This window comes from Scyliorhinus canicula, chromosome 10, assembly GCF_902713615.1.
Source record: "Scyliorhinus canicula chromosome 10, sScyCan1.1, whole genome shotgun sequence".
In the NCBI taxonomy this organism is placed as follows: Eukaryota; Metazoa; Chordata; class Chondrichthyes; order Carcharhiniformes; family Scyliorhinidae; genus Scyliorhinus; species Scyliorhinus canicula.
The window spans coordinates 98,872,370-98,900,343 of NC_052155.1; the positions used below are offsets into that span (position 1 = coordinate 98,872,370).

Sequence of the window (27,974 nt, forward strand, 5' to 3'; positions counted from 1 at the left end):
CAGCAATTGCTTTGGGCCCTGCTGCTGTTAGGAGCATCGCTACCTCACGTGAATCTGATTGATCTTCTAAATTTACTGCAGTAAGAAACAGATTAAATTGTTGTTTAAACACTTGCCAGTTGCTGTCCACATTACCATGAAAGTTGAGACTCTTTGGTGACTTCAACGACTGCACGTTGTTAAATTCTTGCAGACTGCAAAATCGTCAAATCTCTGTGGCTGGCTGATACTTTTTTCTCAATGTTTAATACCTTCCAGCTCTGGTACCATGTTCGGTTCTTGTCAGGTGGCCTTATTTATGACAAGATCACTTGCAGTCAAGGCTACAAACGATTTATTAACATTGAGTGTGGGTAAACTATATACAAGAGAACTGATGAAAAAAGTTAAATCATGCAGAGGTATGATTTCTTTTAGCCAGTCTGAGGGATCAGCTGACTTTAACATTCACTTACATACTAGTGAGATTCCTAGTGATCAATCAGTGAATTATAACACAACAATGATATCACCACAACCGGCTCCTTTTGCTCTGGGACAGGCTCCACTGCTGCAAGGTCCTCCCTGAGCATCTCTTGCTTGTACAGCCTCATGCATCCCCTAGGTCTGCAGCAGCTAGGATGAGGGTCACCATTCCTGGTTGGAATCCAAAGTCCATTGGCTGCAGAGGGTAAAAGGCCGATATGTTAGTATGGTATGTACCCCGATGCCCAACCAGGTCCAAATGGCTACAGGGTGGCCCTAACCTGCACTGAAGTCCCTGTCTTCACATGTCCCTCTCCTCCTGTCCCCATCCCCATGCCCCCACCCCTGGCCATTCCCCCTGGCACTCTGCCCTCCTCATCACATCACTGGCCTTATCGGTGCTTCGCACTGCGGGACTTCTAGCCCCGGCAGGTGTACCAGTGGCTGGCCCTGCTCATGCCATTGGTACATTCTGCAGCCCCCGTCTGCCACCCTCCTGTAGGAGCTACTATGGACGTTGCCCCTGGGTCGGCCCCGTGATATCCCACCAGCCGGTGGTACTCGGTTGTGGGGGGTGGGAGGCGAGGGGAGTTGTCATGAGAATGTTGTTTTAAGAAATGTTTGGCAGCCCATGTTACTGCAGTGATGTCAGAGTGTGGGTGGAGCTGAGCATGGGCTCTGTTTTTTAGTTTCACTTTGAGAAAAGCTTGGGTGTGTTGTTATGGGCCAGGGTTTAGACAATCCCAAGTGTATCATGGAGTTCACCTGACCCACAACTTTTAATAGATTATGGTATGGGGAGCACACGGCTCACTCTACAGCTATGGTACAGCAGAAAATGGACCAGGTGTTATTAAAACAAAACAATGTTTATTCTTTGAACTCAAGTTAACCTTTTTAAAACAAACAATGAATATCTTAGCAATCAGTAAATCAAATACATCCCCCAAAGAATACAACACTAAGTAACCTGTCTGCTGTCCTTTTACACCCAAAAGACTTAACAAACCTTCAAACAAGAGCACATTAGGTTTACATTTAATACTGAGACCTTTTTACAATTCTGAGTTCACGCAAATGATCCATAGATAGTCTTTGGATGGCAGAGATCAATAGCAGTGCAGCTCACTGAAAAACACAGACACACCCAAGCTTTCTCAAACTGAAACTAAAAAGCAGAAATAGAGCTCAGCTCCACCCACACTCTGGCATCACTCCAGTAACATGAGCAGCTAAACTCCTGAAAGGTACATTTCTTAAACACCCATTTCTTAAAGGGTACTCTCACGTGACACCTCCCCCCAAGAAAAAAAATAAACCATCAACTTCAAGATGGTTTCATTTTTCACCTTTTCACCATCCTTTAAGAAATGCACACAGTAAATATACTTTATTGTTTCCAAAAAAAACACACGCAAACAAGTATAATAATATAGTCATTTATGTTCTTCTTCCTCCAACTGAAATCCGTCTGTTCATCACATTCGTGACAAAGCATTGGCTATCACGTTTTCCCGTCCTGCCACATGTACTATTTTTAAATTAAATGGCTGTAACAATAAACTCCAGCGAAACAGCCTTGCACTGTTATTCCGGAATCGCTCCAAAAACGTCAACGGATTATGATCAGTGTAAATAATGGTGTCAGACGAATTGCTGGTTACATAAATGAGAAAATGTTGCAAAGCCAGCACCAAACACAACGTCTCCTTCTCAATCGTGCGTGCAATATTTTTTTTCTGGTGGGAAGTCAATTTCCTTGTAAAATAACCAATAGGCCTCTCTAGCCCTTCGTTGTCATCCTGTAGAAGCATCTCACCTACACCCACATCACTCACATCAACTACCACTTTGAATGGTTTGGTGTAATTTGGGATGGCTAACACAGGAGCAGTGGTTAACACAGCCTTCAGGCCGTCAAATGCCTGTTGACACTCTGCTGTCCAATGGAATTTGTTACGCTTCTTTTTTTTAAAAATAATTTTTATTGAAATTTTTACAAAATAAAGTACAAAATACAAAATATAAACATCTTAGCTCTATTAACATACAACCGCGGTAACACCCCATGAACAATACCCCCCCAGCTTCAAGAGCAACTTCAAACAAAAAGAAAGAACAACAACAAAGAAAAAAAAAACCAAACAAGAGAGAGATAGCACCCTCCACAAACCCATGTGCACAGTTCTCCCTCCCCCCAATCCTTACCCCACCCCGGGCTGCTGCTGCTGTCGGCCTATTTCCCTACCTTTCCACCAGGAAGTCCAGAAACGGCTGCCACCGCCTGAAAAACCCTTGTACTGATCCCCTCAGGGCAAATTTCACCCTCTCCAATTTAATGAACCCCACCATATCCGAGATCCAGGCCTCTATGCTTTGGGGCCTCGCATCCTTCCATTGGAGCAAGATCCTCCACCGGGCTACTAGGGACGCAAAGGCCAGAACCCCGGCCTCTATCGCCTCCTGCACTCCCGGCTCCACTGCCACCCCAAAAATTGCGAGTCCCCAGCCTGGCTTGACCCTGGATCCCACCACCCTCGACACCGTCTTTGCTACCCCCTTCCAAAACTCCCCCAACGCTGGGCACGCCCAAAACATATGGGCGTGGTTCGCTGGGCTCCCCGAGCACCTAGCACACCTGTCCTCACCCCCGAAAAACCTACTCATCCTTGTCCCCGTCATGTGGGCCCTATGCAGCACCTTGAAATGTATGAGGCTAAGCCTCGCGCAGGAAGAGGAGGAATTCACTCTCTCCAGGGCATCCGCCCATGTCCCCTCCTCAATCTCCTCACCCAGCTCCTCCTCCCATTTACCCTTCAGTTCCTCCACCAAGGCCTCGTCTACCTCCTGCATCACCCGGTATATGTCCGAGATCCTCCCTCCTCCGACCCACACCCCTCAGAGCACCCTATCCCGCACCCCCCATGGGGGCAGCAAGGGGAACCCCTCCACCTGCTGCCTGGCAAACGCCCTCACCTGGATGTACCTAAACATGTTCCCCGGGGCTGCCCAAACTTCCCCTCTAACTCCCCCAAGCTCGCGAACCTCCCCTCCACAAACAGGTCCCTCAACCTCCTAACCCCTGCCCTGTGCCAGCCCCGAAATCCGCCATCAATGCTCCCTGGGACGAACCGATGGTTCCCCCGTATCGGGGCCTCCATCGAGCCCCCCATTTCTCCTTTGTGCCGTCTCTATTGCCCCCAAATTTTGAGGGTAGCCGCCACCACCGGGCTCGTGGTATACCTCGTTGGAGGGAGCGGCAACGACACCGTTACTAGCGCCTCCAGGCTCGAGCCCACACATGACGCCGCCTCCATCCTCTTCCATGCTGCCCCTTCCTCGTCCATTACCCACTTATGCACCATCGCTGCGTTGGCCGCCCAGTAGTACCCACAGAGGTTGGGCAACGCCAGCCCACCCTATCCCTGCCTCGTTCCAGGAACACTCTTCAAACCCTTGGAGTCCCATGAGCCCACACAAATCCCGTGATACTGCTGTTGACCCTCCTGAAAAAGGCCTTCGGGATAAAGATGGGGAGGCACTGGAACAAGAACAAAAACCTCGGGAGCACCGTCACCTTGATGGACTGCACCCTCCCCGCCAGTGACAGCGGTAACATATCCCATCTCTTAAACTCCTCCTCCATCTGCTCCACCAATCTTGTAAGGTTGAGCTTGTGCAGGGCCCCCCAGCTCCCCGCCACCTGGACCACTAGGTACCTGAAACTCTTCCCTGCCTGCTTCAATGGGAGCCTACCAATCCCCTCCTCTTGATCCCCCGGATGCACCACAAACACCTCGCTCTTGCCCAGGTTCAGCTTATACCCCGAGAAACCCCCGAATTCCCCAAGGATCCTCATCACCTCCAGCATCCCCCCCACCGGGACCGCCACATACAGCAACAGGTCGTCCGCGTATAGTGACACTCGATGCTCCTCCCCACCCCGCACCAGGCCCCTCCAGTTTCCTGACTCCCTCAGTGCCATGGCCAGGGGCTCAATTGCCAACGCGAAGAGCAAGGGGGACAGGGGGCACCCCTGTCTCGTCCCCCGATGCAACAGAAAGTACTCCGACCTCCTCCTATTCGTGGCTACATTTGCCATCGGGGCATCGTAGAGCAGCCTCACCCTCTGAATAAACCCCTCCCCAAACCCAAACCTCTCCAACACCTCCCACAAGTACTCCCACTCCACCCTATCGAAGGCCTTCTCCGCGTCCAACGCCACCACTGTCCCCGCCTCCCCTTCCACCGCCGGCGTCATAATGACATTGAGGAGTCTTCGCACAAACCCCGTCTGGTCCTCATGTATGACCCCCGGCACGCAATCCTCTATTCTAGTGGCCAGGATCTTTGCCAGCAGCTTAGCATCGGCGTTCAGCAGTGAAATCGGCCTATATGATCCACACTGCAGAGGGTCCTTGTCCCGCTTCAGGATCAAGGAAATCAGCGCCCGCGACATAGTTGGGGGCAAAGCCTCGTTAAAGGTCCGGACCGACAGGGGGCCCAACAGGTCCAAATACTTTTTATAGAATCCCGCCGGAAACCCGTACGGCCCCGGCGCCTTCCCCGACTGCATGCTCCCTATCCCTTTGACAACCTCCTCCAACTCGATCGGCGCCCCTAGTCCCTCCACCTGCTCCTCTTCCACCCTCGGGAATCGCAACCTGTCCAGGAAGTGCCCCATTCCACCCTCCTCCACCGGGGGTTCAGACCGGTACAGTTCCCCATAAAAGTCCCTGAAGACCCCATTGACCTCCACCCCCCTCCGCACCACCTTCCCAGCGCTATCCCTCACTCCCCCAATCTCCCTGGCCGCGTCTCGCTTCCGGAGCTGGTGCACCAGCATCCTGCTCGCCTTCTCCCCGTATTCATACACCGCCCCCTGTGCTTTCCTCCACTGGGCTTCCGTCTTTCTGGTTGTCAGTAGGTCAAATCTGGCCTGAAGGCTACGCCTCTCCCCCAGCAATCCCTCCTCTGGGGCCTCCGCATATCTCCTATCCACCTGCACCATCTCCCCTATCAGTCTCTCCCTCTCCCTCTGCTCCCCCCTCTCCCTAAGGGTTCGGATGGAGATCAATTCCCCCCTCATCACCGCCTTCAATGCCTCCCAGACCGTCCCCACCCGAACCTCCCCGTTATCATTGGCCTCGAGGTATCTCTCAATACACCCCCGGACCCTCCCGGCCACCTCCTCCTCTGCCAGCAGCCCCACCTTCATGCGCCAGAGCGGACGTTGGTCCCTCTCTTCCCCCAGCCCGAGGTCCATCCAGTGTGGGGCATGATCCGAAATGGCAATGGCGGAGTATTCCACTTCCTCCACCCTCGACAACAGCCCCCTGCTCAGGACAAAAAAGTCAATCCTTGAGTAGGCCTTATGTACATGGGAGAAAAACGAGTATTCCCTGGCCCTTGGCCTCGCAAACCTCCAAGGGTCCACCCCCCCCCCCCCCCCCCCCCCCCCCCCCCCCAATCTGGTCCAAAAATACCCTCAGCACCTTAGCACCGGGACTTGGATCGATCTATTGGGGGATCCAGCACAGTGTTAAAGTCTCCCCCCATGATCAGGCCCCCCACCTCCAGGTCCGGAATGCGGCCCAACATACGCCGCATGAACCCCGCATCGTCCCAATTTGGGGCATAAACATTCACCAACACTACCCGCTCCCCCTGCAGCTTGCCACTCACCATCACGTACCTCCCGCCACTGTCAGCCACCACCTTCAACGCCTCAAACGACACCTTCTTCCCCACCAGGATCGCCACCCCCTTACTCTTCTCGTCCAGCCCTCAGTGGAATACCTGGCCCGCCCACCCCTTTCTCAGCCGGACCTGGTCCACCACTCTCAGGTGTGTCTCCTGGAGCATGGCCACATCCGCCTTCAGTCCCTTCAGGTGCGCAACTACTCGGGCCCTTTTGACCGGCCCATTCAGCCCCCTCACATTCCAGGTTATCAGCCGGATCTGAGGGCTCCCGGTCCCCTTCCCCTGCCAATTAGCCGTACCCCCTCCCTTGCCCACCCCCGGCCAGCGTCCCACGCTCTGCCAGTTTCCCACGGCGGCACCTCCTCCCCTCCAGCACCCCCTGCGTCCTCCAGCTCCTTCCTGACCGTTTCAGCAGCAACCCTGTAAACCCCCCCCCTCCACTCCCCCCCAGGCTAGGACCCCTCCTAGCCGCGCCCCCCCCTCTACAGCACTCCCGTGAGCCAGCTAGCTTCTGCTGACCCCGGCAGCTCCCGCCCTACTTTCGGCTCCTCCCAACGTGGGACTGCCCCTCCTCCATAGTGCCCATCAACCAGTCCACCCTCCCCCGCTCCTGCGCGGGAAAAGAAAACCCGGCCCCCTCCCTCTCCCAGCGCGGGGACCCCGCAGAAAGCCCGCGCATTCGCCCTGCCGGGCCCCGCCTCCTCCAGGGCCACTCCCATTGTCAGTCCCCCCCACCAGCTCCCCAAACACCCCGTTTACCCCTCCGTCCAAACCCGTCCACCCAACTCCTGCTTGAAAACCCATAAAGAAAACACCCATACGACATCACCCCACCCACCCTACGGCCACCCCACATCTTACCCTAAACCCCGCAAATACACATACAGTATAAATAAATACAGTATTCTACAGCATCCCCCAACCGGGGGACCTTCAGTTTGTGTCCAGTTTCTCGGCTTGCACAAAGGCCCACACCTCCTCCGGGGACTCAAAATAGTGGTGTTGATCCTTGTCGGTGACCCACAGACCCGCCGGCTGCAGCATTCCAAACTTCACCTTCCATCTGTGGAGCACCGCCTTCGTCCGGTTAAACCCGGCCCTCCGCCTCGCCACTTCCGCACTCCAGTCCTGGAAGATCCGCACCTCCGTGTTCTCCCATTTGCTGCTCCGCTCCATCGTGGCCCACCGGAGCACACACTCACGATCCACGAACCGGTGGAACCTCACCAACACCGCCCGCGGCGGCTCGTTCGGCTTGGGCCTCCTAGCAAAAATTCTGTGGGCCTTCTCCAACTCCAGGGGCCCCTGGAAGGACCCAGCCCTCATCAGCGAGTTCAGCATCATCACCACATAGGCCGCTGGGTCCGACCCCTCCAGCCCCTCTGTGAGGCCCAGGATCCGTAAATTCTTCCTCCTCGACCGGTTGTCCAACTCCTCGAACCGCTCCTGCCATCTTTTATGGAGCGCCTCGTGCACCTCCACCTTCCCCACCACAGCCACGACCTCGTCCTCCCTCTCGGCGGCCTGCTGCTGCAGCTCCCGGATCGCAGCCCCCTGGGCTGTCTGGGTCTCCATCAGTTCCCTGTTGGTTACCTTGATGGACTCCAGCAGCTCCACTTTCAAATCCTGGAAGCAGCGCAGCAGAGTCGTCTGCTGCTCCTGGACCCACTTCTTCAGCTCTTCAAAGCTTTCACCGGCCGCCATTTTGTTTTTTGGGTCCCGATTTTTTCCAAGAGTTTCTCCCGATTCTCTCCCTGCTCCGCTTCTGGTCTGCACCATGGGACCACTGGGGCGACTCCTGGCCTCTTCCCCCGTCGGGATTTGCCTCCTCAGCTCCGTTGGGGGCCTTTAAAAAAGCCCCAAAGTCCGTTTATTTTGGGAGCTCAGCTGGTCATTGCCGCTACCGGAAGTCGAATTTGTTACGCTTCTTGAGCATGTCCGTCAGTGGAGAGACCACACTGCTAAAATTAGGTACAAATTTCCGGTAAAATCCACCCATACCAAGAAATCGCATTATTCCGCGTTGTGTTGAGGGTATCGGAAACTCCCCAATAACTTGTGTTTTCACATCCGTGGGACCATTCAACCCTGTCCGATTGTATGGCCAAGGAATGTGACTTGGGCTTTTCCAAATTCACTTTTGGCTAGGTTTACCACCAAACCCGCCTCCTGAAGTCGATCGAATAACTCCACCAGATGTTTTAAATGTTCTGTCTATGTCTGACTGAAAATTACCAGATCGTCGATGTATACCGCACAATTGGGTAATCCTGAAACAACATTGTTAGTTAATCGTTGAAATGTGGCTGGGGTGTTTTTCATAACTTTGAATTGGTATGTACCACCTGGAGTCACAAAAGCTGAAATCTCCTTCGCCCTTTCGGATAAAGGTACCTGCCAGTAACCTTTAAGTAAATCCAATTGGGAAATAAAAACTGATTGTCCCACTTTCTCAATGCAATCCTCCAAATGTGGGATAGGATAAGAGTCTGTTTTTGTAACTGCTTTAACCTTTCTATAGTCCACACACAACCGTCGGGTACCATCTGGTCTAGCTACCATCACTATGGGTGAGCTCCATTGGCTTCAACCCACTTCAATTATGCCATTTTTAAGCATACTCTCAATCTCTTTGTTAACCTGTGCCAATTTTAAAGGGTTAAGTCTATATGGATGTTGTTTGATTGCAACAGCATTTCCCACATCTACATCATGTATAGCCATTTCAGTACTTCCCAATTTATTTCCACAAACTTGCTCATGTGATGTCAATAACTCTTTCAGGTCAGTTGGTTATTCCTCTGGAAGGTAACTCACCAATGTATCCCAATTTTTAAGAACATCCTCATTTTCCAATTTAATTTGAGGTATGTCAAAATCTGGATTTGGTTCATCACTTTGAGTTGGAATCATTAAATCCTCCTCCTTTTTCTCTCCTTCCCTTTCAAAGTACCTTTTAAGCATATTCACATGACACACTCGGTGATTCTTCCTTCTATCTGGTGTTTTTACCACATAATTCACCTCACTTAATTTCCTTTCAATCTGATAAGGTCCACAAAATCTAGCTTTTAAAGGTTCACCTACCACTGGTAACAAGACTAAAACTTGATCTCCACTGGCAAAACTACAAACTTTGGATTGCTTGTCCGCTACTTATTTCATCACATTTTGTGCACCTTTTAAATGTTGTCTAGCCAATTCACCTGCTCTATTTAATCGTTCCCTAAAATTTGACACGTAATCCAATAATGTAATTTCTGATTTCTCACCCACCAATTTTTCCTTAATCAATTTAAGTGGGCCTCTTACCTCATGACCAAAAATTAGTTCAAAAGGACTAAATTTGGTTGACTCATTAGGAACATCCTTAATTGCAAACAGTACGAATGGAATTCCTTTATCCCAATCCTCTGGATAATCTTGACAATAAGCCCTCAACATTGTCTTTAATGTCTGATGCCACCTTTCTAATGCTCCCTACGATTCTGGATGGTATGCAGTTGATTTGAATTGTATTTAACATTCACTCGGTATAACCCCCACAAGCTAAAAAAAAAAGAAGTGCTGGGTAAGTGAATTGGTCACACTAAATTTCCACTTAATTGGGAAAAAAAAATTGGGTACTCTAAAATTTCTTTTTAAAAACAAACATTTTCCTGGTGACGATGGTGATGACGTTGGCTTTGCTTATCATCTGTGTCTCTGTCATGTTTTACAATTTGTATTACTCTGATGCGCGATTTGCTCAGAAGTAGCAAATAGACGATGGGTCTCTTTAGCACCGATCCTCAATAACTCGTTTTCGGGCAGAGAAAATATGTTTCCCTCAGGGAATTTACAAATGCTTGGTGACACTGGTCATGCTCTCTTAATTGTTGGTACACACCTATATTTTGAAAGTGGTGTTTGGTCTGGTGATCAACCGCTAGTTGAGACGGCTCTTCATTTTGATCTGTTTCTTCCATCTTTAATCTTGCTTTTCTTGCAGATATTACAGTCCTAAGCCAGATAAACTCCTCATGACACATTAAATTGTCAGGGCAAAAGCAGCACACCCAGGCAAATCAAACAAAGATTACCAATCCTCAGAAGTCTCAGCACGAGTGACACAAAAGAAGAAGGTCCTCGAGAGAATTCCGTTCAGTTCTCAGATAACACAGTTTCTGTGGTTTAGATTGCTGTCAGAAATACGTTCTCACTATGGTTGAGAGTAGATTCACTAGCTCTGAAAATGGAAAACATTTCTGGTTAAATGAGCAGGATAATGAACAGAAAACGTTTATTTAAATTATCTTAGCTACTAAATGTGGTGAGATAACCACTGTAGTTATGTGTACTGCAGTAGGGGGATGTATGCCTGTACCTGTAATACAGGTTCCTCCGGTCAGCCCCTGCCGGCTAGCTCCGCCCACAGGGAGCTTATGTATAAATGTATGAGAGCTGCTCAGACCCTTAGTCTACAGTTGCAGATGGAGGGACAACATCGTACAGCAATAAAGCCTCTATTGTACTAGTCTCTCGGCTTTGAGTATAATTGTTAGCGCCACAATTTATTGCTGTACGATTTCCCAGTCACCATGGACATCAGAGTCAAGCCTGACCGTCTGCAGCTGGATCCACATTCGCCTCACGCCAGAAAAGACTTTGATCACTGGCTCGCAGTCTTAGAGGCCTACATCTCTTCAGCACACCCTCCCCCGACGGAGGCTCAGAAAAAGCAACTCCTGTACTCCAGACTTAGCTCCAGCGTCTTTCCGCTCATTCGAGATGCGACCGACTACACCGCAGCTATGGAACTGCTCAAGGAGAACTATGCACCATCGACGAACACCCTGTTTACGAGGCATCAACTTTCTACTCGCGTCCAGCAGCCGGGTGAGTCGATTGAGGACTTCTGGAGGGCCCTTATACCTCTGGTACAAGACTGCGACTGCCGGGCCCTCACAGCCGCGGAACATTCGGACTTACTCATGCGCGATGCCTTCGTTACAGGCATTGCATCGGACCCCATCCGGCAACGACTGCTGGAAGGGGTCGCCCCCGACCTCGCGGCCGCAAAGGCCCTGGCGCTCTCCATGACGGCCGCCTCCCGTAGTGCGCACACTTACTCCGCTAGCCACTCGGCCCACCCGTCCTACCCCTCGTGGACCCCGCAAACGGCTCCCCAGGCCCATCCGTCCCACCCCTCGTGGACCCCGCAAACGGCCCCCCCAGCAGCCGCCCCCGCGCACTATGCCTGCGCTGCCCGCCGCACCGCACCCCCTGGGGGTCCCCACTGTTACTTCTGCGGCCAACAGAAGCACCCTCGCCAACGCTGCCCGGCCCGCACAGCGACCTGCAAAGCTTGTGGAAAGAAAGGCCACTTTGCAGCGGTGTGTCAGTCCCGGACGGTCGCCGCTATCGCGCCGCCGGTCCCCACGCCTCAGCCGCTCCCTCAATGGGCCCCGCCGTCCGCTTCCCCTGACCCCACGTGCGATCAGTGGGCGCCGCCATCTTTTGCCGCCCCCGCCATGTGCGCCCCATGGGCGCCGCCATCTTCATCCACCACAGCCATGTGCGTTCCATGGGCGCCGCCATTTTGTTCCGACCCCATAACGTGCGCGCCATGGACGCCGCCATTTTACCCACAGGTACTGCGGATGCCGCCATCTCGTCTCCAGGGGCCGCCATCACGGGACACGGGTCGATACCGCTCCTCGTCGGACTCATCTGACTCAACCGCCCACCAACCACTGCTCGCCTCCGTTACGCTCGACCAGTCCCGTCCTCGCAACCTGGCACCCTCTTCCACATCGGTGCTGGTCAACGGCCATGTGACCTCCTGCCTCATCGACTCCGGGAGCACCGAGAGCTTCGTCCACCCGGACACGGTAAGGCGCTATTCCCTTGCGATTCATCCCGCCGACCGGCAGATCTCCCTTGCCTCCGGTTCCCACTCTGTCCCGATCCGGGGTTTCTGCCTGGTTAAACTCACTGTACAGGGTGTGGAATTCGACCGTTTCCGTCTGTACATTCTCCCCGACCTCTGCACTTCACTCCTACTAGGCCTGGATTTCCAGTGCAATCTCCAGAGCCTCACCCTCAAATTTGGTGGACCCCTACCTCCCCTCACCGTTTGCGGCCTCGCGACCCTCAAGGTCGAGCCCCCCTCCCTCTTTGCCAATCTGACTGTGGATTGCAAGCCCGTCGCCACCAGGAGCAGACGGTACAGCACCCAGGACAAGGCCTTCATCAGGTCCGAAGTCCAGCGGCTGCTTCGGGAGGGTATCAGCGAGGCCAGCAACAGCCCTTGGAGAGCCCAGGTGGTAGTGGTTAAGACCGGGGAGAAGCACAGGATGGTCGTGGACTACAGCCAGACCATCAACCGGTACACGCAGCTCGACGCGTACCCCCTCCCCCGCATTTCTGATATGGTCAATCAGATTGCACAGTACCGGGTCTTCTCTACTATTGACCTAAAATCCGCCTACCACCAGCTCCCCATCCGTAAATCGGACCGTCCCTACACTGTCTTTGAGGCGGACGGTCGTCTGTACCAATTTCTGAGGGTTCCCTTCGGCGTCACGAATGGGGTCTCGGTCTTTCAGCGAGAAATGGACCGAATGGTTGACCGGTACGGATTGCAGGCCACCTTCCCGTACCTCGACAATGTCACCATCTGCGGCCATGACCAGCAGGACCATGATGCCAACCTTTATAAATTCCTCCACACCGCATCTCTCCTTAATCTCACGTACAACAAGGAGAAATGCGTGTTCCGCACAGACCGCTTAGCCATCCTTGGCTACGTAGTCCAAAACGGACTACTGGGGCCCGATCCCGACCGCATGCGCCCCCTCATGGAGCTCCCAATTCCCCACTGCCCCAAGGCCCTCAAACGCTGCCTTGGGTTTTTCTCTTATTACGCCCAGTGGGTCCCGCAATACGCAGACAAGGCCCGGCCACTTATCCAGTCCACACATTTTCCCCTCTCGGCCGAGGCACAACAGGCCTTCGCCTGCATTCGATCTGACATAGCCAGGGCGGGGATGCACGCCGTAGACGAGACTCTGCCTTTCCAAGTAGAGAGCGACGCTTCAGATGTCGCCCTTGCCGCCACGCTGAATCAGGCCGGCAGACCCGTGGCATTCTTTTCACGCACCCTCCACGCCTCCGAAATTCGGCATTCCTCTGTCGAAAAGGAAGCCCAGGCAATTGTTGAAGCGGTGCGGCACTGGAGGCATTACCTGGCCGGCAGGAGATTCACTCTCCTCACTGACCAACGGTCGGTAGCCTTCATGTTCAACAACACGCAGCGGGGCAAGATCAAGAATGACAAAATCTTGCGGTGGAGAATCGAGCTCTCCACCTTTAACTACGAGATCTTGTATCGCCCCGGCAAGCTCAACGAGCCCCCAGACGCCCTCTCCCGAGGTACATGTGCCAGTGCACAAGTGAACCAGCTCCATGCCTTGCACGACAGCCTTTGCCATCCGGGGGTCACTCGCTTGTACCATCTGATCAAAGCCCGCAATCTGCCCTACTCCGTCGAGGAAGTACGGACAGTCACCAGAGACTGCCAGATCTGTGCGGAGTGCAAGCCGCACTTCTACCGGCCAGATCGCGCGCGCCTGGTGAAAGCATCCCGCCCCTTTGAACGCCTCAGCGTGGACTTCAAAGGGCCCCTTCCCTCTACCGACCGCAACACCTACATCCTTAGTGTGGTCGATGAATTTTCTAGGTTCCCCTTTGCCATCCCATGCCCAGATATGACGTCTGCCACCGTCATCAAGGCCCTGGATTCCATTTTCGCCCTGTTCGGTTTCCCCGACTATTTCCACAGTGACAGGGGATCCTCATTCATGAGCGATGAGCTGCGTCAGTTCCTGCTCAGCAGGGGTATCGCCTCCAGCAGGACGACCAGCTACAACCCCCGGGGAAACGGGCAGGTAGAGAGGGAGAACGGGACGGTATGGAGGGCCGTCCAGCTGGCCCTACGGTCCAGGAACCTCCCAGCCGCTCGCTGGCAGCAGGTCCTCCCTGACGCGCTCCATTCCATTCGGTCGCTACTGTGCACCGCAACTAACAGTACACCCCATGAACGTGTTTTTGCCTTCCCTAGGAAGTCCACATCCGGAGTGTCGCTCCCGACTTGGCTCACGACTCCGGGCCCAGTCCTTCTCCGTAGGCATGTACGGCACCACAAGGCGGAACCCCTGGTGGACAAAGTACGCCTTCTCCACGCCAACCCTCAGTATGCCTACGTGGAGTTCCCCGACGGCCGCCAGGACACAGTCTCGCTCCGGGACCTGGCTCCCTCAGGTGCCGATCCCATGCCCACACCCCTTCCTGCGCCAACCCCAGCGCCCCCCTATTCGTCCCCATCAGGTCCATCCCTCATCCCCCTGCCCACCCTGGAGGACATGGAAGATTTCGGCTTGCTCTCGGAGTCATCCCGCCAGCAGCCAGCACCAACACCGCCAGCACCTGCACCATCGGGGCCATCACCGCCGGTGCCGATGTCACCACCACAGCTACGCCGATCACAGCAGAACGTCCGACCACCGATTCGGCTCAACCTGTAACCTGCTAACCGGATGGACTCTTGATTTTCCTTGTTGGACCCTCTTGTAAATAGCATCCTTTGTATTAGAGTTACATGTCACCCCCGCCGGACTCATTTTTACAGGGGGTGAATGTGGTGAGATAACCACTGTAGTTATGTGTACTGCAGTAGGGGGATGTATGCCTGTACCTGTAATACAGGTTCCTCCGGTCAGCCCCTGCTGGCTAGCTCCGCCCACAGGGAGCTTGTGTATAAATATGTATGAGAGCTGCTCAGACCCTCAGTCCACAGTTGCGGATGGAGGGACAACATCGTACAGCAATAAAGCCTCTATTGTACTAGTCTCTCGGCTTTGAGTATAATTGTTAGCGCCACACTAAATCTATCATCTGCTTCCCGGCAGGGCCTTTATTCACATCTTCAAAAAGCAATAAGGCATCACAACATTCGATATTATTTTATATCAGCTTTTATTAAATTAATTTACCAACAGTTAAAAATGACAGTACAATAATACAGATAGATCATAGGCTGGGTTCTCCATTCCTACGTCTAAGTGCTGATGTCAAGGGAGGATCCATGGTGTTACACGGTGGAAAGATCGGCGCCACACCCGCACTGATTCCATTACTGGTGACAGGCTAGCACCGGCGCCACCTGTAACACCCACGGAACGCGCTGAAAATGGTGGGAGAATTGCTAGGTCTGGGCTGTACTTGCGCAGGGCTGACAAGCTGCAGCCGAGCTTACGGTTACACACCCCACACGTGCACTGATCATGCCAGGAAGATGGTGCCGGTTGTGCTGTACCACTCCGACCCCACAGCCCACCTCCCAGCCACCCCCTACTACTCCCTCCAGCCCTGGCAGAAGCCCCCCCGGCCAGCGGCACGGCTCTTAGGTGAGTATGGCGGTTCTGGACACTGTCCGCATGCCCTCTCTCTCTCCGCAGCTGCCATGCCAGGCTCACGACCGCTGAGACCACGCGTGGCCCGTGCCGTCCGGAACTCAATGCATCGGAAGCAGAGCATCGCGGGTGGGCCCGATAATGATATTCAAACAGGGTTGCGACAGATTTGGAGGGGGCGGAGATTCGAGACTCGGCTTCAAACCAGTGGCTGTCGCGATTTTGGCGTCGGGCGCCATTCTCCACCCGATTGCCGTTCCCGATTTCAGCATCGGGCAACGGAGAATCCTGCCCTATGTTCTTTTCTTCAAGTAATCTGTCTAACAGCAGGAGCCATATAACATTACCACGTATTTTTCTGAATTTTAATATTTTTCATATTTGACTCTCCAAGCCATCATCCTCATAAGTCCATAAGACCACAGTCAGCATTGTATTATGTCTAAAATAAAGTAGGGACAAATTGGAGGCCAATCCAACGCTGCCTGAGGTCTGTGGGTGATCTGGCAGAAAATTGGCACAGCTCTGAGCCTGGACGTCAATGCGTTCCACTCTGAACGTACAATAAACACCGTTCGCATATCATTAGCGGCCTGACCCACCATTCTCCGGGACCTCCGCGACCTTCCCAATGGGAAGATTCACTTGTGTTTTAAAAATTGGGAAACAGGCGTCGTGGCTAATGAGGGAGAGGAAGGAGTTAGGACACACAGAGGCGCTGTCATGTGATGTCGGTCCTGACACTGGCCGGGCTGGCTGGAGTGGGGGGGGGGGGGGGGGGGGTGAGGACTGGTTGTGACCAGGGGCTGGCCATGGGGACAGCGTGACCTCCCATGGGATGAGGGTGTCCAGGCATGGACTGCCATTGTGTGATCTGCAAGGCAGCCATCTTGCTGTGCATCCCACTGACCGCCCAACTTGGCCCAAGATCCTGCAGAGTGATACGTCCGTATGGAGGGCCCTACCCCAATGCCCCCCCCCCCCCACTCTAGCCCCCATGCTCCATCCCAATACTCCCGCACCCCATCCTCCGCCATGCCACCTTCCCCTAACCGGCCGCCACCCGCTGCGGGGCATCACTCAGCCCACCGAAGGGCAACGCCACAGTAGCCGTGACAGGGGCAGCACCAGCCAACAGTAGCCCTGGCAGCAGAGTCTGGCACCAGGTCCAGAGGCCCCTACGGTTCAGGCCACTGATAGGGCCAGGGGTATGGAGATTGGGGGGGGGGGGGGGGGGGGGGGGGGGGGGGGCGTGCAGGGTCGGGTCCATAGCACGATCGGGGCCATCATGTAGCCCATTGGACCTGGTTGGACATGGGGATACGCACCAAACTAACATGTCAGCCTTTCACCCCCTGCAGATAACCAGCAATGGTGGGCTTCCTCCTAGTCGCCTCAGCCCTGCGGGGATGCACTGCGGCTGTACGAGCTGGAGATGATCGAGGAGGAAGCTGCAGCAGTGGAGTGTGCCCCAAAGGAACAGGAGGCAGCCGGTGAGGATGGAGAACCAGTCGCCCAACAGGCCGAGGAGGAGTTGTAAAAGAGGTGCTGTATTTGGCCTTGTGTGTATTGGCAGCTCCAGTCATTCGAGGACCTGACCGACCGTGCATGCATTCGAAGACTCCGGCTGAGGAGGGGGCCAGTGCGACATATCTGCCAGATCATGGCACACCTGACACCGCCGGAGAATGGGGGAGGACACCCACTCCTGGTGGCCGTCAAGGGGACGATCGCCTTGAACTTCTACGCCACAGGGTCCTTCCGGACGCCGAGTGGGCATGTGTCCGGGATCTCACAAACCTCGGAGCACAGGTGCATCCCCACCATCACGGAGGCCCTATATGCCCGGTCAGCACAATACATCCATTTCAATGTGGATCGAGCCCACCAGGATGCTTGGGCAGAGGGGTTCGCCACCATTGCTGACATTCCCCAGGTCCAGGGGGTGATCAATGGGATGCATGTCACCCTAGTATGGCACAGGAAGGGTCTCCCATATCGTGGTGGCCTGCTGTGTCCTCCAAACAGCGCAGCTGAGTGCCAATATGCTGGAGGAGGCCAGGCCTTGTCTGAGTAGGAGGATTCGGGAGAGAATGAGCAGGACTTGGGGCCCAGGCAGGCACGGAGGCCGCACAATGTGTGCACCAGTGTGGAAGGGATGCTCTGATCACCTCCAGGTTAACCGACTAGTGGAACTGGCCAGGGTTGCGGACATTGCGTTCCACCTCCGCACCACAAACCCCCCCCTTCCCCGGACACCCCTCCCATGAACATGCTACCACCCCTCCCCCTCTTGCAGCCCCCTCCATGATTCCTACCTGCCTCACAACCCGGTGCGGGCCCTGGGTTGGCAGTAACAGTGGGTATGGCCCAAGGGATAGAGGATGATAATAAGCTGCTCTGGGATGAACTCACGTGCTTCACATCGTTTGGCAATGTCTGACTCTGCCCATAGTACCACCTTCCACCCAGGTGATCTCTGCATGCGCGCTGAATTTCCATCACACAGTCGCATCGAATCCCTAGGGTGGTGGTAGTAGGGACAGTAGGGGTGCGGGGAGACTGGGGACACATCGGAGCAGTGAGCGCTGGCTGAAATGTGGTCCCTGGGCCAATCCCACCCACACGTCTGCCCATTCCCCCTCCTCCCCCACCCTCTTCGGCACCCCTCTGTGGTCAGCCCAGACCCCAGCCTACCCCTCACACAATTCTGACATAGCACCGAGGCAGATTGTAACGTTGTGCACAGGTCTTGATTGTGAGCAAATATATACAGGTTTGTGTCCTAGCCCCTAACGCTATACTGTGCCCTGCACCCGTACCAACTTAGCTGGTGTCTTCCTTTCTGGCCTTATGGCTGTGGTGATATACATCACTGTAAATATACAAGGGGTTAATGTAAATACACATAGACTAGCTAGACACTAAAGGGAGCACCAGAGACATGACACACGGATATTCAACCGATAGGCCAGTAAGATAGGATATGACGAATGGGCATTCACGACACACACAGAGGTGACACTACCACAGGGGGGCATTACACCAACCCATATAAAAGGACACAGCACACATGATCTTCCTCTTTCCAGTGGAGACACTCAGTGAGTACACAGGGTTGATTTGAAACACATCACACCCACCACGTGGATTGTAGCAGACTGGTTCGTCAGTCTGAGTAGCTATAGCAGGATTAACAGGAGAGTCAAATCCAAATAGGAGAATTGTTAACAGTTTAATAAATGTGTTAAAGCTATCTCCAAGTCTGAACCTTCCTTTATCAGAGTGCACATCAAGGAAGCAGTTTATGCTACGTCAAGAGCATAAGAAAACAATGGCCCTACTGCTATGCCGAGGTGGATCCCCAGGCGAACCTCAAGAGTGTAAGTGGCCTATTGTTTTCCCGCTCTGTGACCTGGGTCCCCTTTTGTGGCCGTCTTCTGCGGTGTTTGCCTGGGTGACAAGCATGGTCGGCACCACCTCCTGCTCCTGTACTTGGTTGGATTCCTCCAACTACACCTTCAGGTGCTGGATGCTCGCCGACAACCCCTCATATAGGGTGGGATTCTCCGACCCCGCGCCGGGTCGGAGAATCACCGGCGGGCCGCGTGAATCGCGCCATGCCACCCCAACGCCAGCACGCGATTCTCCGCAGAACTGCCTACTCACCTTGGCTGCCCTGAGGAGGCCGTGCAGATTGTTTCAGCACTGCTGGCTGGTCCTCACGGTGCTGCACACGGAGCTGATGACCACTGCCACCTCCATCCAGGCACGGTGAACAGTGGCGCAGGCAGCCTCATTTCCACCCCGTGTTACAGTGTTACCCACCGCTCCTTCACGCCGTCCAGCAAGGTCTCCAGTTTGGCATCTGTAAACTTTGGTGCCGCTCATCTTGCTGCCATCTTGTTGGCTGGGATGGTGTGTGTGGGGAGTGAAGTGTGTATATGCGGCTGCAGCTTGTCAGCCTCCTGAATGGCAATCGTGAATTCGCTGAATCAGACACCATTTTTCATTGGAATCGGTTGTGATCCACATGGCGCCGGTGCTAGCAGTTTAACAGTCAGTGAATTAGTCCAGGTGCAACGCCTGTTTTGCTGTCATAGATGTCCACTAATCTTGCCCCGGCGTAAAGAGTTAGCATCAGGAACAGATAATCCGGCTGATGATTGTCGGCATCTTAGTTGGTGCAGCCAATTATCTGGCCGTACCTGGCATATCTTCTTTCATGAAAAAGTATTGCATATATTATATATTTCGCATATTCCGATGAATCAATCAACGTTGCAGCTAGTCTTGTTTTATTCGTTCATGGGACGTGGGCATCGCAGGCTGTGCCAGCATTTATTACCCATCCCTAATTGCCCTTGAGGGGACAGTTAAGAGTCAACCACATTGCTGTGGGTCTGGAGTCACATATAGGCCAGACCAGGTCCGGACAGCAGATTTCCTTCCTGGAAGGACATTAGTGAACCAGATGGGCTTTTACGACTATCGACAATGGTTTCATGGTCATCATTTAATTCCAGATTTTTATTGAATTAAAATTTCACCATCTGCAGTGGCGGGATTCGAACCTGGATCCCTAGAGCATTACTCTGGGTCTCTGGTTTACTAGTCCAGTGACAATACGACTCCCCAATGACTTACCTGTCATTCCGCCATGATCCTTCATGTCCTCTTCCTAACATATCGGGAAAACCTGAGTGGCAGTGATGATGATGGAAACAAATAGTTCAGTAGGACGACTGACGTGTCAGCAGAAAAGGAAAATGGTGCAGAAATGATGGAAGTGCATTATTGTGCCTTTAAAGAAATGACAACATCTTGACACATACAAGGGCATAATTAAGATTCAATATCCTGCACATCAAACTGCTGTAAAATGATGTGCAGGATGTCCCCACCAACAAATTAATGTTGAAATGAAACACATCCCTGTTAAAGACAGGCACGTCACTCAGCCTTTCCCATTCCTTAGCTGTCAGAAATGACGGAGAAAACAGAACGGGCATTAAAAGAAGCAGAGCTCTGGTGCAGGGGAACTCCAGCCCATTTTCCAACTTGATAGCTTAAATTACAGTGGTAAACTGAGCAGCCCTGATGGAAAAATTGAGATGCTTAGTGCTCAAGAAATGTAATGTATTTATACATCTAAAGCATCCAGTTATCCGGGTGATCTGGGAGCAATTATCTGTGATGTTCAATTAGGGCAGTCTCTTTCATTGCTATTCAATTTCCCAGTGCTTGATGGGCTAATCCTCTATACTGTTTTATTACAAAGTTCCTAATTCCTGATGTTTTACTTCTTTGCTGGTATAAGGAGTTCAGTGCCTGTAGTTCCTGATTAAGAAACGATCTAGCCATGGCATCCATATTTTCTGATTCAGGAAGATGTGCATTAGGTTAGTTCATCCATTACTAAACTAGAAAGATGCATATTTTGATTATCTACATGCGTGTTTTCATTCTAACTATTCATTTATCCAACAGTCGGTGGAGTCTCCCCGCATACCAATAATTTAATTTTAAAAGACGATGGGCGCGATTTAACCAAAAGGTTTCCAAGTGTAGTAGCGAGTGGGAACTGTCGTGAGCTTCCCGACGCTCGGACCAGCGAGGCCATCAATGGTATATAAAACATTAATTGGTCCACTTAATGAGGCCCCTCAGGCTTCGCGCCACAAATGATGGTCCCGCCATCTGATTGGCCGGGACCATGCTCGCAGTTGCCTGCTAACAAGGGAGAGGAGCGCTTAAACCGCTCCTGCACAGCCAAACACATGGGAGGGTGGGGGTATAGCCTGGATGGCCACATGGGCCTCCTTTGGTCGGGTATCCACATCAGTCACCAGCCTCCATACTGGTGTCATTAGCCAGGTCCTCTTATCTCCCCCAAGAGCCAACTGGCCAACCTTGGTGGTCCTCGAAGAGGCCATGAATGTCCGACTGCCCAGGATGTAGCTATCATGCAGAATCCTGGGAACCATGCACACTCATGCATGATCTGCATGTGGTGGTCGCATACGAGCTGGATGTTCAGCGAGTGGAACCCCTTCCTGTTGATGTAGGGCATTCCCAGATGGCCCGGTGAATGCAAGGCGACATGCGTGCCATCAATTTAGCCCCTGGACCTGGGGCATCACGTCGATGGCGGACAATCCTGCTGCCCAGGCATCTTGTTGGGCCTGGTTCATGTCAACGTTTATATAGTTCGCTGCCTGGGCAAATGGGGCATCTATTATTTCATGGATCATTTGTTGGCTGTAGCTTATGAGATGCCAAACAAGTGCCCGCTTGAACCCTGGAATGATCCTGAGGCATAGACGTTCAGGGCTGCGGTGACCTTGGCATCCACCGGGAGCAGGTATCCTCCTCCTCCATGTGGTGCCAAGTCACAGAATCACAGAATAATATGGTGCAGAAGAGGCCCCTCGTCCCATCGAGTCTGCATTGATGCATGAAAGACACCTGACTTACCTACCTAATCCCATTTGCCAGCACTTGGCCCATAGCCTTGAATGTTATGACTTATCAAGTGATCATCCAGGTACATTTTAAAGGATATGAGGCAACTTGCCTCTACCACCCTCCCAGGCATTGCATTGTCGACTGTCATCACCTGCTGGGTAAAAAGGTTTTTCCTCTAATCCTCTCTAAACCTCCTGCGCTCAGCTTTAACTTGTGTCCCCTCATAACTGACCCGGGGAACAGCTGCTCCCTATCCACCCTGTCCATGCTCCTCAAAATCTTGTACACCTCGATCAGATCACTCCTCTGTCTTCTCTGCTCCAGTGAAAACAACCCAAGCCTATCCAACCTCTCTTCATAACTTAAATGTTCCATCCCAGGCCACATCCTGGTGAATCACCTCTGCACACCCTCCAGTGCAATCACATCCTTCCTATAATGTGGTGACCAGAATCACACACAGTACTCCAACTGTGGCCTCACCAAAGTTTTACACAACTCCAACATGACCTCCCCGCTTTTGTAACTTATGCCTCGATTGATAAAGCAAGAGTCCCATATGCCTTTTTCACCACCCTATTGACCTGCCCTTCTGCCTTCAGAGAGCTATTGGCAAATACGCCATGGTCCGCAGAACTTCTCAATGTCATGCCATTCGTCGAATACTTCTTTATCAAATTACTCCTTCCGAAGTGTATCACCTCACACATTGTAGGGTTAAATTCTATCTGCCACTCTGCCCATTTAACCATCCCATCTATATCCTCCTGTAACCCAAGGTACTCAACCTCACTGTTAACCACCCAGCCAGTCTTTATGTCATCTGTGTAATGACACATTGGGCCCTTAGAAGCAGGGCAAACTTACTGATCCTACCCCACAGCATGGTCATCTATGTAATTTATATAAATGACAAACAATAGGGAACCCAGCACAGATCCCTGTGGTACACCATTGGACACTGGCTTCCAGTCACTGAAGCAACCATCTGTCAGCACCCTCTGTCTCCTACAGCTAAGCCAATGTTGAATCCACCTTATCAAGTTACCCTGTATCCCATGTGCATTTGCCATCTTTATAAGCCTCCCATGTGGGACCTTGTCAAAGGCTTTGCTACATCTACTGCACTACCTCATCTATGCACCTATATTATGCTCAAAAAATTCAATCAAATTTATTAGGAATAGGGCAGCACGGTGGCGCAGTGGTAACACTGCTGTCTCACGGTGCCGAGGTCCCAGGTTCGACCCCGACTCTGGGTCACTGTCTGTGTGGAGTTTGCATATTCTCCCCGTGTTTGTGTGGGTTTCGCCCCACAACCCAAAGATGTGCAGGCTAGGTGGATTGGCCATGCTAAATTGCCCCTTAATTGGAAAAAATGAAATTGAAAAATAGATTTATTTTAATAAAATACAGGGCATGATTTAATTGCCGTGATGCGCTTAAGGGTGATGTATCCAGGTAATTAATGGCCATTTAAGGCCAATTGAAGGAGACCAAACGGGATGTTACAATCAGGCTCCAAATCTCTGTAAGTGACAGCGACAAGTTTAACTGCTTAGAGGTGTCCTCCCGACAGCAGACCAGGCCGGGGATGCAGTGCCTCTAAACCCTCCCTGCCTGGGTGTCACAGGCTGTCCTGTAGATAAGTCCTCTCCTCATGCACCTTCTATCATCTCCATCAACCCTCCCGACCCACGTCCCCTCCCCCTCTCACAATGGTGTCCTGGCTGAAAAATACATATTTGAGTTTAAGTTTAGAATGCCGGAGGTCGCCACTATTATGAAGTGCTCTCCTCCTCACTTACCTTCCAATGTAGCCTGCTGCTCCTTTCAAATTGGAAAACTTCTGAATGGCCAGCTTCAAGATCCCACCACTGTCTTTAATTGGATGGCCATCTCTCCCTATGGCCATTAATTGGCTGCCTCAGGGAAAATCACAATGAGTGACAGTTTCTTATGCATGAAAGCTACATTTCAGCCTGTTGGTAGATATTAGAAGTCCCTGAGGAAAGTTCTGCTCCTTCACTCTTTTGTACTAAGATTAAGACCATTGCAACACCTGCCTCTGCTATATTCCTTCCTTCATTCCATCAGGGCACCAGGTCAAGCATCCTCTAAAATTCTCCTTTGCCCTAGCTCAGGATTTGCATCTTTTCCCTACTTTCTCTCCTATTTCCCTCATGCCATTTATGAGTTTATCTTATCCACGAGACCAACCACCTGTTTCCATGATCTTATTCCCACCAAGCTGATGACCACTCAACATCCCCTCTTGGTCCTTGTGTTAGTCGATTTGTGATTTGCATTAGTGATTTGTGCACTGTTGATCAATCTACACAAAGTATGCATAACATACTTCATCAGCTGGGGCTTAGAAAAATCTAAATCACAAACTTGATGCTGTCAGATGTTATCTGAATCTTAGTCAAATTCTGTCATTATCACTAGAACTCATACTTTTTCCTCACACACAAGCTTTGATCACTTTTGATGTCAGCCAAATACTTTGAAGTAAATTAAATGATCACAAATTATGTTTCTTGAGCACTGTTGATATCAAGTAATTTTTTCAGTTATCTCTACTTGGGATGTCAAATGATGATTAAATGATCGCTTTTGAGTGAAGAGGATGTCAAATGAAGGCTAAATGGCTCCTTTTGAGCGTAGGTAATCACGAATGAATGCAAATGATGCTTGTTGAATGTTGTTCAATGCAAATTATGTCAAATATTTCTGCTGGAAGTGGGCAACTGGAAAGAGGGTGCAATGCAATCAGGTGCATAATGTGCAAAAATCACTGATCTGCAAAAACCAACAAGCAGTCTCTAAATTGCTGTTTCTAATATACGAGACAATCAACATCCCACAGCAACCCACCTGTGAGATGGAATAACCGCCTCCAGTGCGAGATTTTCCTTTAAAATCTAGGATGGTTGGTCACCCTGTCTGAGACAGTGGATAGCACTAGATGTAATACAAACAGTTTGACAACAGAGGCAATGAAGGGTAGCAAAAGTGGTGGGAAGTTAGGACTGGGATGTCATCAAAGTAAATGTTGAACATCAACGTTTTGAATGATTTTGCTGAAGGGCAACATGTAGATGAGAAATAGGAGAATGCCAAGGATAAGAAGGGGCAGGAAAAAGAGCCATTGCAGGAGATTCTTTGGTTCTTAGCTGGAGCTGTAAGAGTGGAACCAAATGAAGACTGTTCCACTTAGTTCCACCATGGAGGAGTAATGTTAGATGTGAAATGTATGGTCACCTGTGCAATGGCTCTAAATGTATTCAGATGGATAAGAAGGACTTATCACAATCATAGTGATGTGACATTGGCCAGTGGTGTGGCAAGGACAGAAATGTAAAAAAAATTTTTTAGAGTACCCAATTCATTTTTTCTACTTAAGGGGCAATTTAGTGTGGCCAATCCAGCTACTCTGCACATCATTTGTGGGGCAAAACCCACGCAAACACGGGGAGAATGTGCAAACTCCACACGGACAGTGACCCAAAGCCGGCATCGAACCTGGGACCTCAGCGGCATGAGGCAGCAGTGCTAACCACTGCAGCACCATGCTGTCCTGCAAGGGCAGAAACCCGACTGGTGAGCTTGAAATATAACGTTGCAGGAAAGATGAATGCTGATTTGGTAGGTAACTCATATTAAAGGAACTTGGAGATGAAAGGGAAATTGGAGATGCCTTGTGACCTTTTTTTGTTCGCCTATCAGGAGCTACAGTTCTCAAGGGTGCATTATTTGCCTGAGCGGGGCAGCAGATAGCATACTTCTTCCAGGTGCTCCAGTTTCCTCCCACAAGTCCCAAAAGACGTGTTGTTAGGTATTTTGGGCATTCTGAATTCTCCCTCTGTACCCGAACAGGCGCCGGAATGTGGTAACTGGGGACTTTTTGCAGTAATTTCATTGCGGTGTTAATGTAAGCCTACTTGTGACAATAAAGATTATTATTATTTGAAAGATGTTAACAGGGTCCAGGGGAGAAGGTGAATCTCATAACCAAGAGATGGGAAAGAATAATGACAACAGAAAATACTGGATAAACTCAGCAGGCCTGGCAGCATCTGAGAGACCGTTAATGTTTTGAGTCCATGTGACCCTTCTACATATGAGGCGCTATTCAATTAAATGGGAACAAGGTCCCATAGTGAGTGCTGTTAGCCATGTATTTCGCAGCGCCAAGTACAAGGCTATAAAACACGACTTGTGTTTGATAAAGACCCTCAACGGGGAATACATAGCCCCATTTTGTATGCCATTTTAAAATGGCATCCTAATCTCCAAGGTCCCCAATGCACTTCCCCGCCCCCCTTCACCCACACATGGCACCCCAGCCTAATTACACCTGTGCAAAAAAAAACACCAACCTGCTACACTGGCAGTGCCAGGCTGGAACCCATGTGGCACTGCTGTTTGCTGCTCTGCCCAAAGTGTATGCACCTGGGGGCCTCCAATCCTGCAGAAGACCCTTAGTGCCATTCTATCTGATCCACATTTGTGGAGACCAGCACTGAACACCACTCACCCAAGGTCTCCAAGGGCAAATCTGCACATTAAAGTGAGACTAGCTGTCTCGCTTTAATATGCAAATTTGCTAAAAGGTGATGCTGCCCACAATGAACGTGATTTACATTGCAACGGCTAACGCGATCTCACGAGGCGTTGCCAGCCGGGTAGATCCCAGGAGCGGGGTCTCCCTGCTTCTTTTGGCCATGCTGCGCCGCGACAAGTTGCTCTTTGGGCACAGCATGACCATAAAATTGCGCATATGGACTCAAAATTTTAACTCCTATTTCTCTCTCCACAGATGCTGCCAGACCTGCTGAGTTTATCCAGCATTTTCTGCTTTTATTTCAGGTTCCCAGCATCCAGCAGTATTTTGCTTTTATTTCAGTGTGAGAGTCGGGGGGGGGGGGGGGGGAGAGAGGGGGGCTGCTGCCGCCCGGGGGGGGGGGGGGCTGCCGCTGGCACATCCCTTCCGACAGCCTCTCGTTGCCAACCCACCGAGTCCGGCCGGAAGTGGCGGCGACCGAGGACCGGAAGCGGCGGCCGTGTGAAGATGGCGGACAGCGCGGAGCGACAGGAAAGGATACGGCAGCTGGTGCGGTTAACGGGGGCGGTGGAGGAAGGGGCCCGGGCTCAGCTGGAGGCAGCCGGATGGGATGTGCAGGTGAAGGGGTGGCTCTCGGGTGTTTATTTGTGTTGTTCGGCTGGCGCCGGGCGGGGATTCCAGTCGCCAGGCCGCCGCTCCCTGAGGACGGTGCAGTCTCCTGGCGGCCTCCAGCCGGGATGTGGGAGAGGACTTGGCCGTCGGTGCGACAGTGCCGAGAATCTGAGCTGAATCTATAACCAATCACATCTGATCGACCAAGGGGACTGACTGTGCGTGAAAGAGAACCTGTTTATTTAAACAACATTTTGATCCATTACTTCCTCTCATAAACATTTTGATCCATTACTTCCTCTTATAAACATTTTGATCAATTACTTCCTGTCATAAACACAACAATAGCTGGTGATCTCAGGATATGGTAATAGTATCAATATTATCAGACATTTACTCACCCATTTTTATGCTGATAAAAAAGGTGTTGGATCAAATGTCCGAATTTAATTTACTTTCTTACTGCTCCTGTAAATGCTTCTCTCGGGCTTTAATTGAGACAATCCATAGGATTTTCCTTAGTGTATGCAATCCCAGTGCTTTCTCAGAAATTGGAGAGATTTCCTGACTGCTCCAGATTTTGCAGTGAAGATAAAGGTGAGGCTGTCAGCATGGACTATTCGATGGCAACCGCCGTTTCTTCGCTGTTCACCACAAATACTAAGTTGTCCAAAAGCCACCTGCCAAGAAGGCACAAGGAT

The 27,974-nt window shown here is 51.7% G+C and overlaps 1 protein-coding gene and 1 long non-coding RNA gene across 5 annotated transcripts in view; one reads left to right on the forward strand and one right to left on the reverse strand.

Moving 5' to 3' along the window:
- Window positions 1-322: 322 nt before the first annotated feature.
- On the reverse strand, window positions 323-27,875 carry LOC119972544. Its single transcript, XR_005462073.1, has 4 exons — window positions 27,675-27,875; window positions 23,900-24,013; window positions 10,058-10,396; window positions 323-661 (listed from the first exon to the last, which is right to left on the reverse strand). It is a non-coding gene; the product is annotated as an uncharacterized LOC119972544 (long non-coding RNA).
- Window positions 27,122-27,974, forward strand: part of LOC119972543 (NSFL1 cofactor p47-like) — a 38,204-nt gene continuing 37,351 nt past the window's right edge. The window contains exon 1 of one of the 4 annotated variants that reach the window (XM_038809412.1): window positions 27,122-27,279. In XM_038809412.1, the coding sequence (XP_038665340.1) occupies window positions 27,169-27,279 (111 nt within the window). In that variant the 5' untranslated portion in view covers window positions 27,122-27,168. Of the gene's footprint in view, window positions 27,280-27,311; window positions 27,871-27,974 lie in introns of those variants that run through there. The other 3 variants (XM_038809415.1, XM_038809413.1, XM_038809414.1) reach the window with 3 other exon arrangements.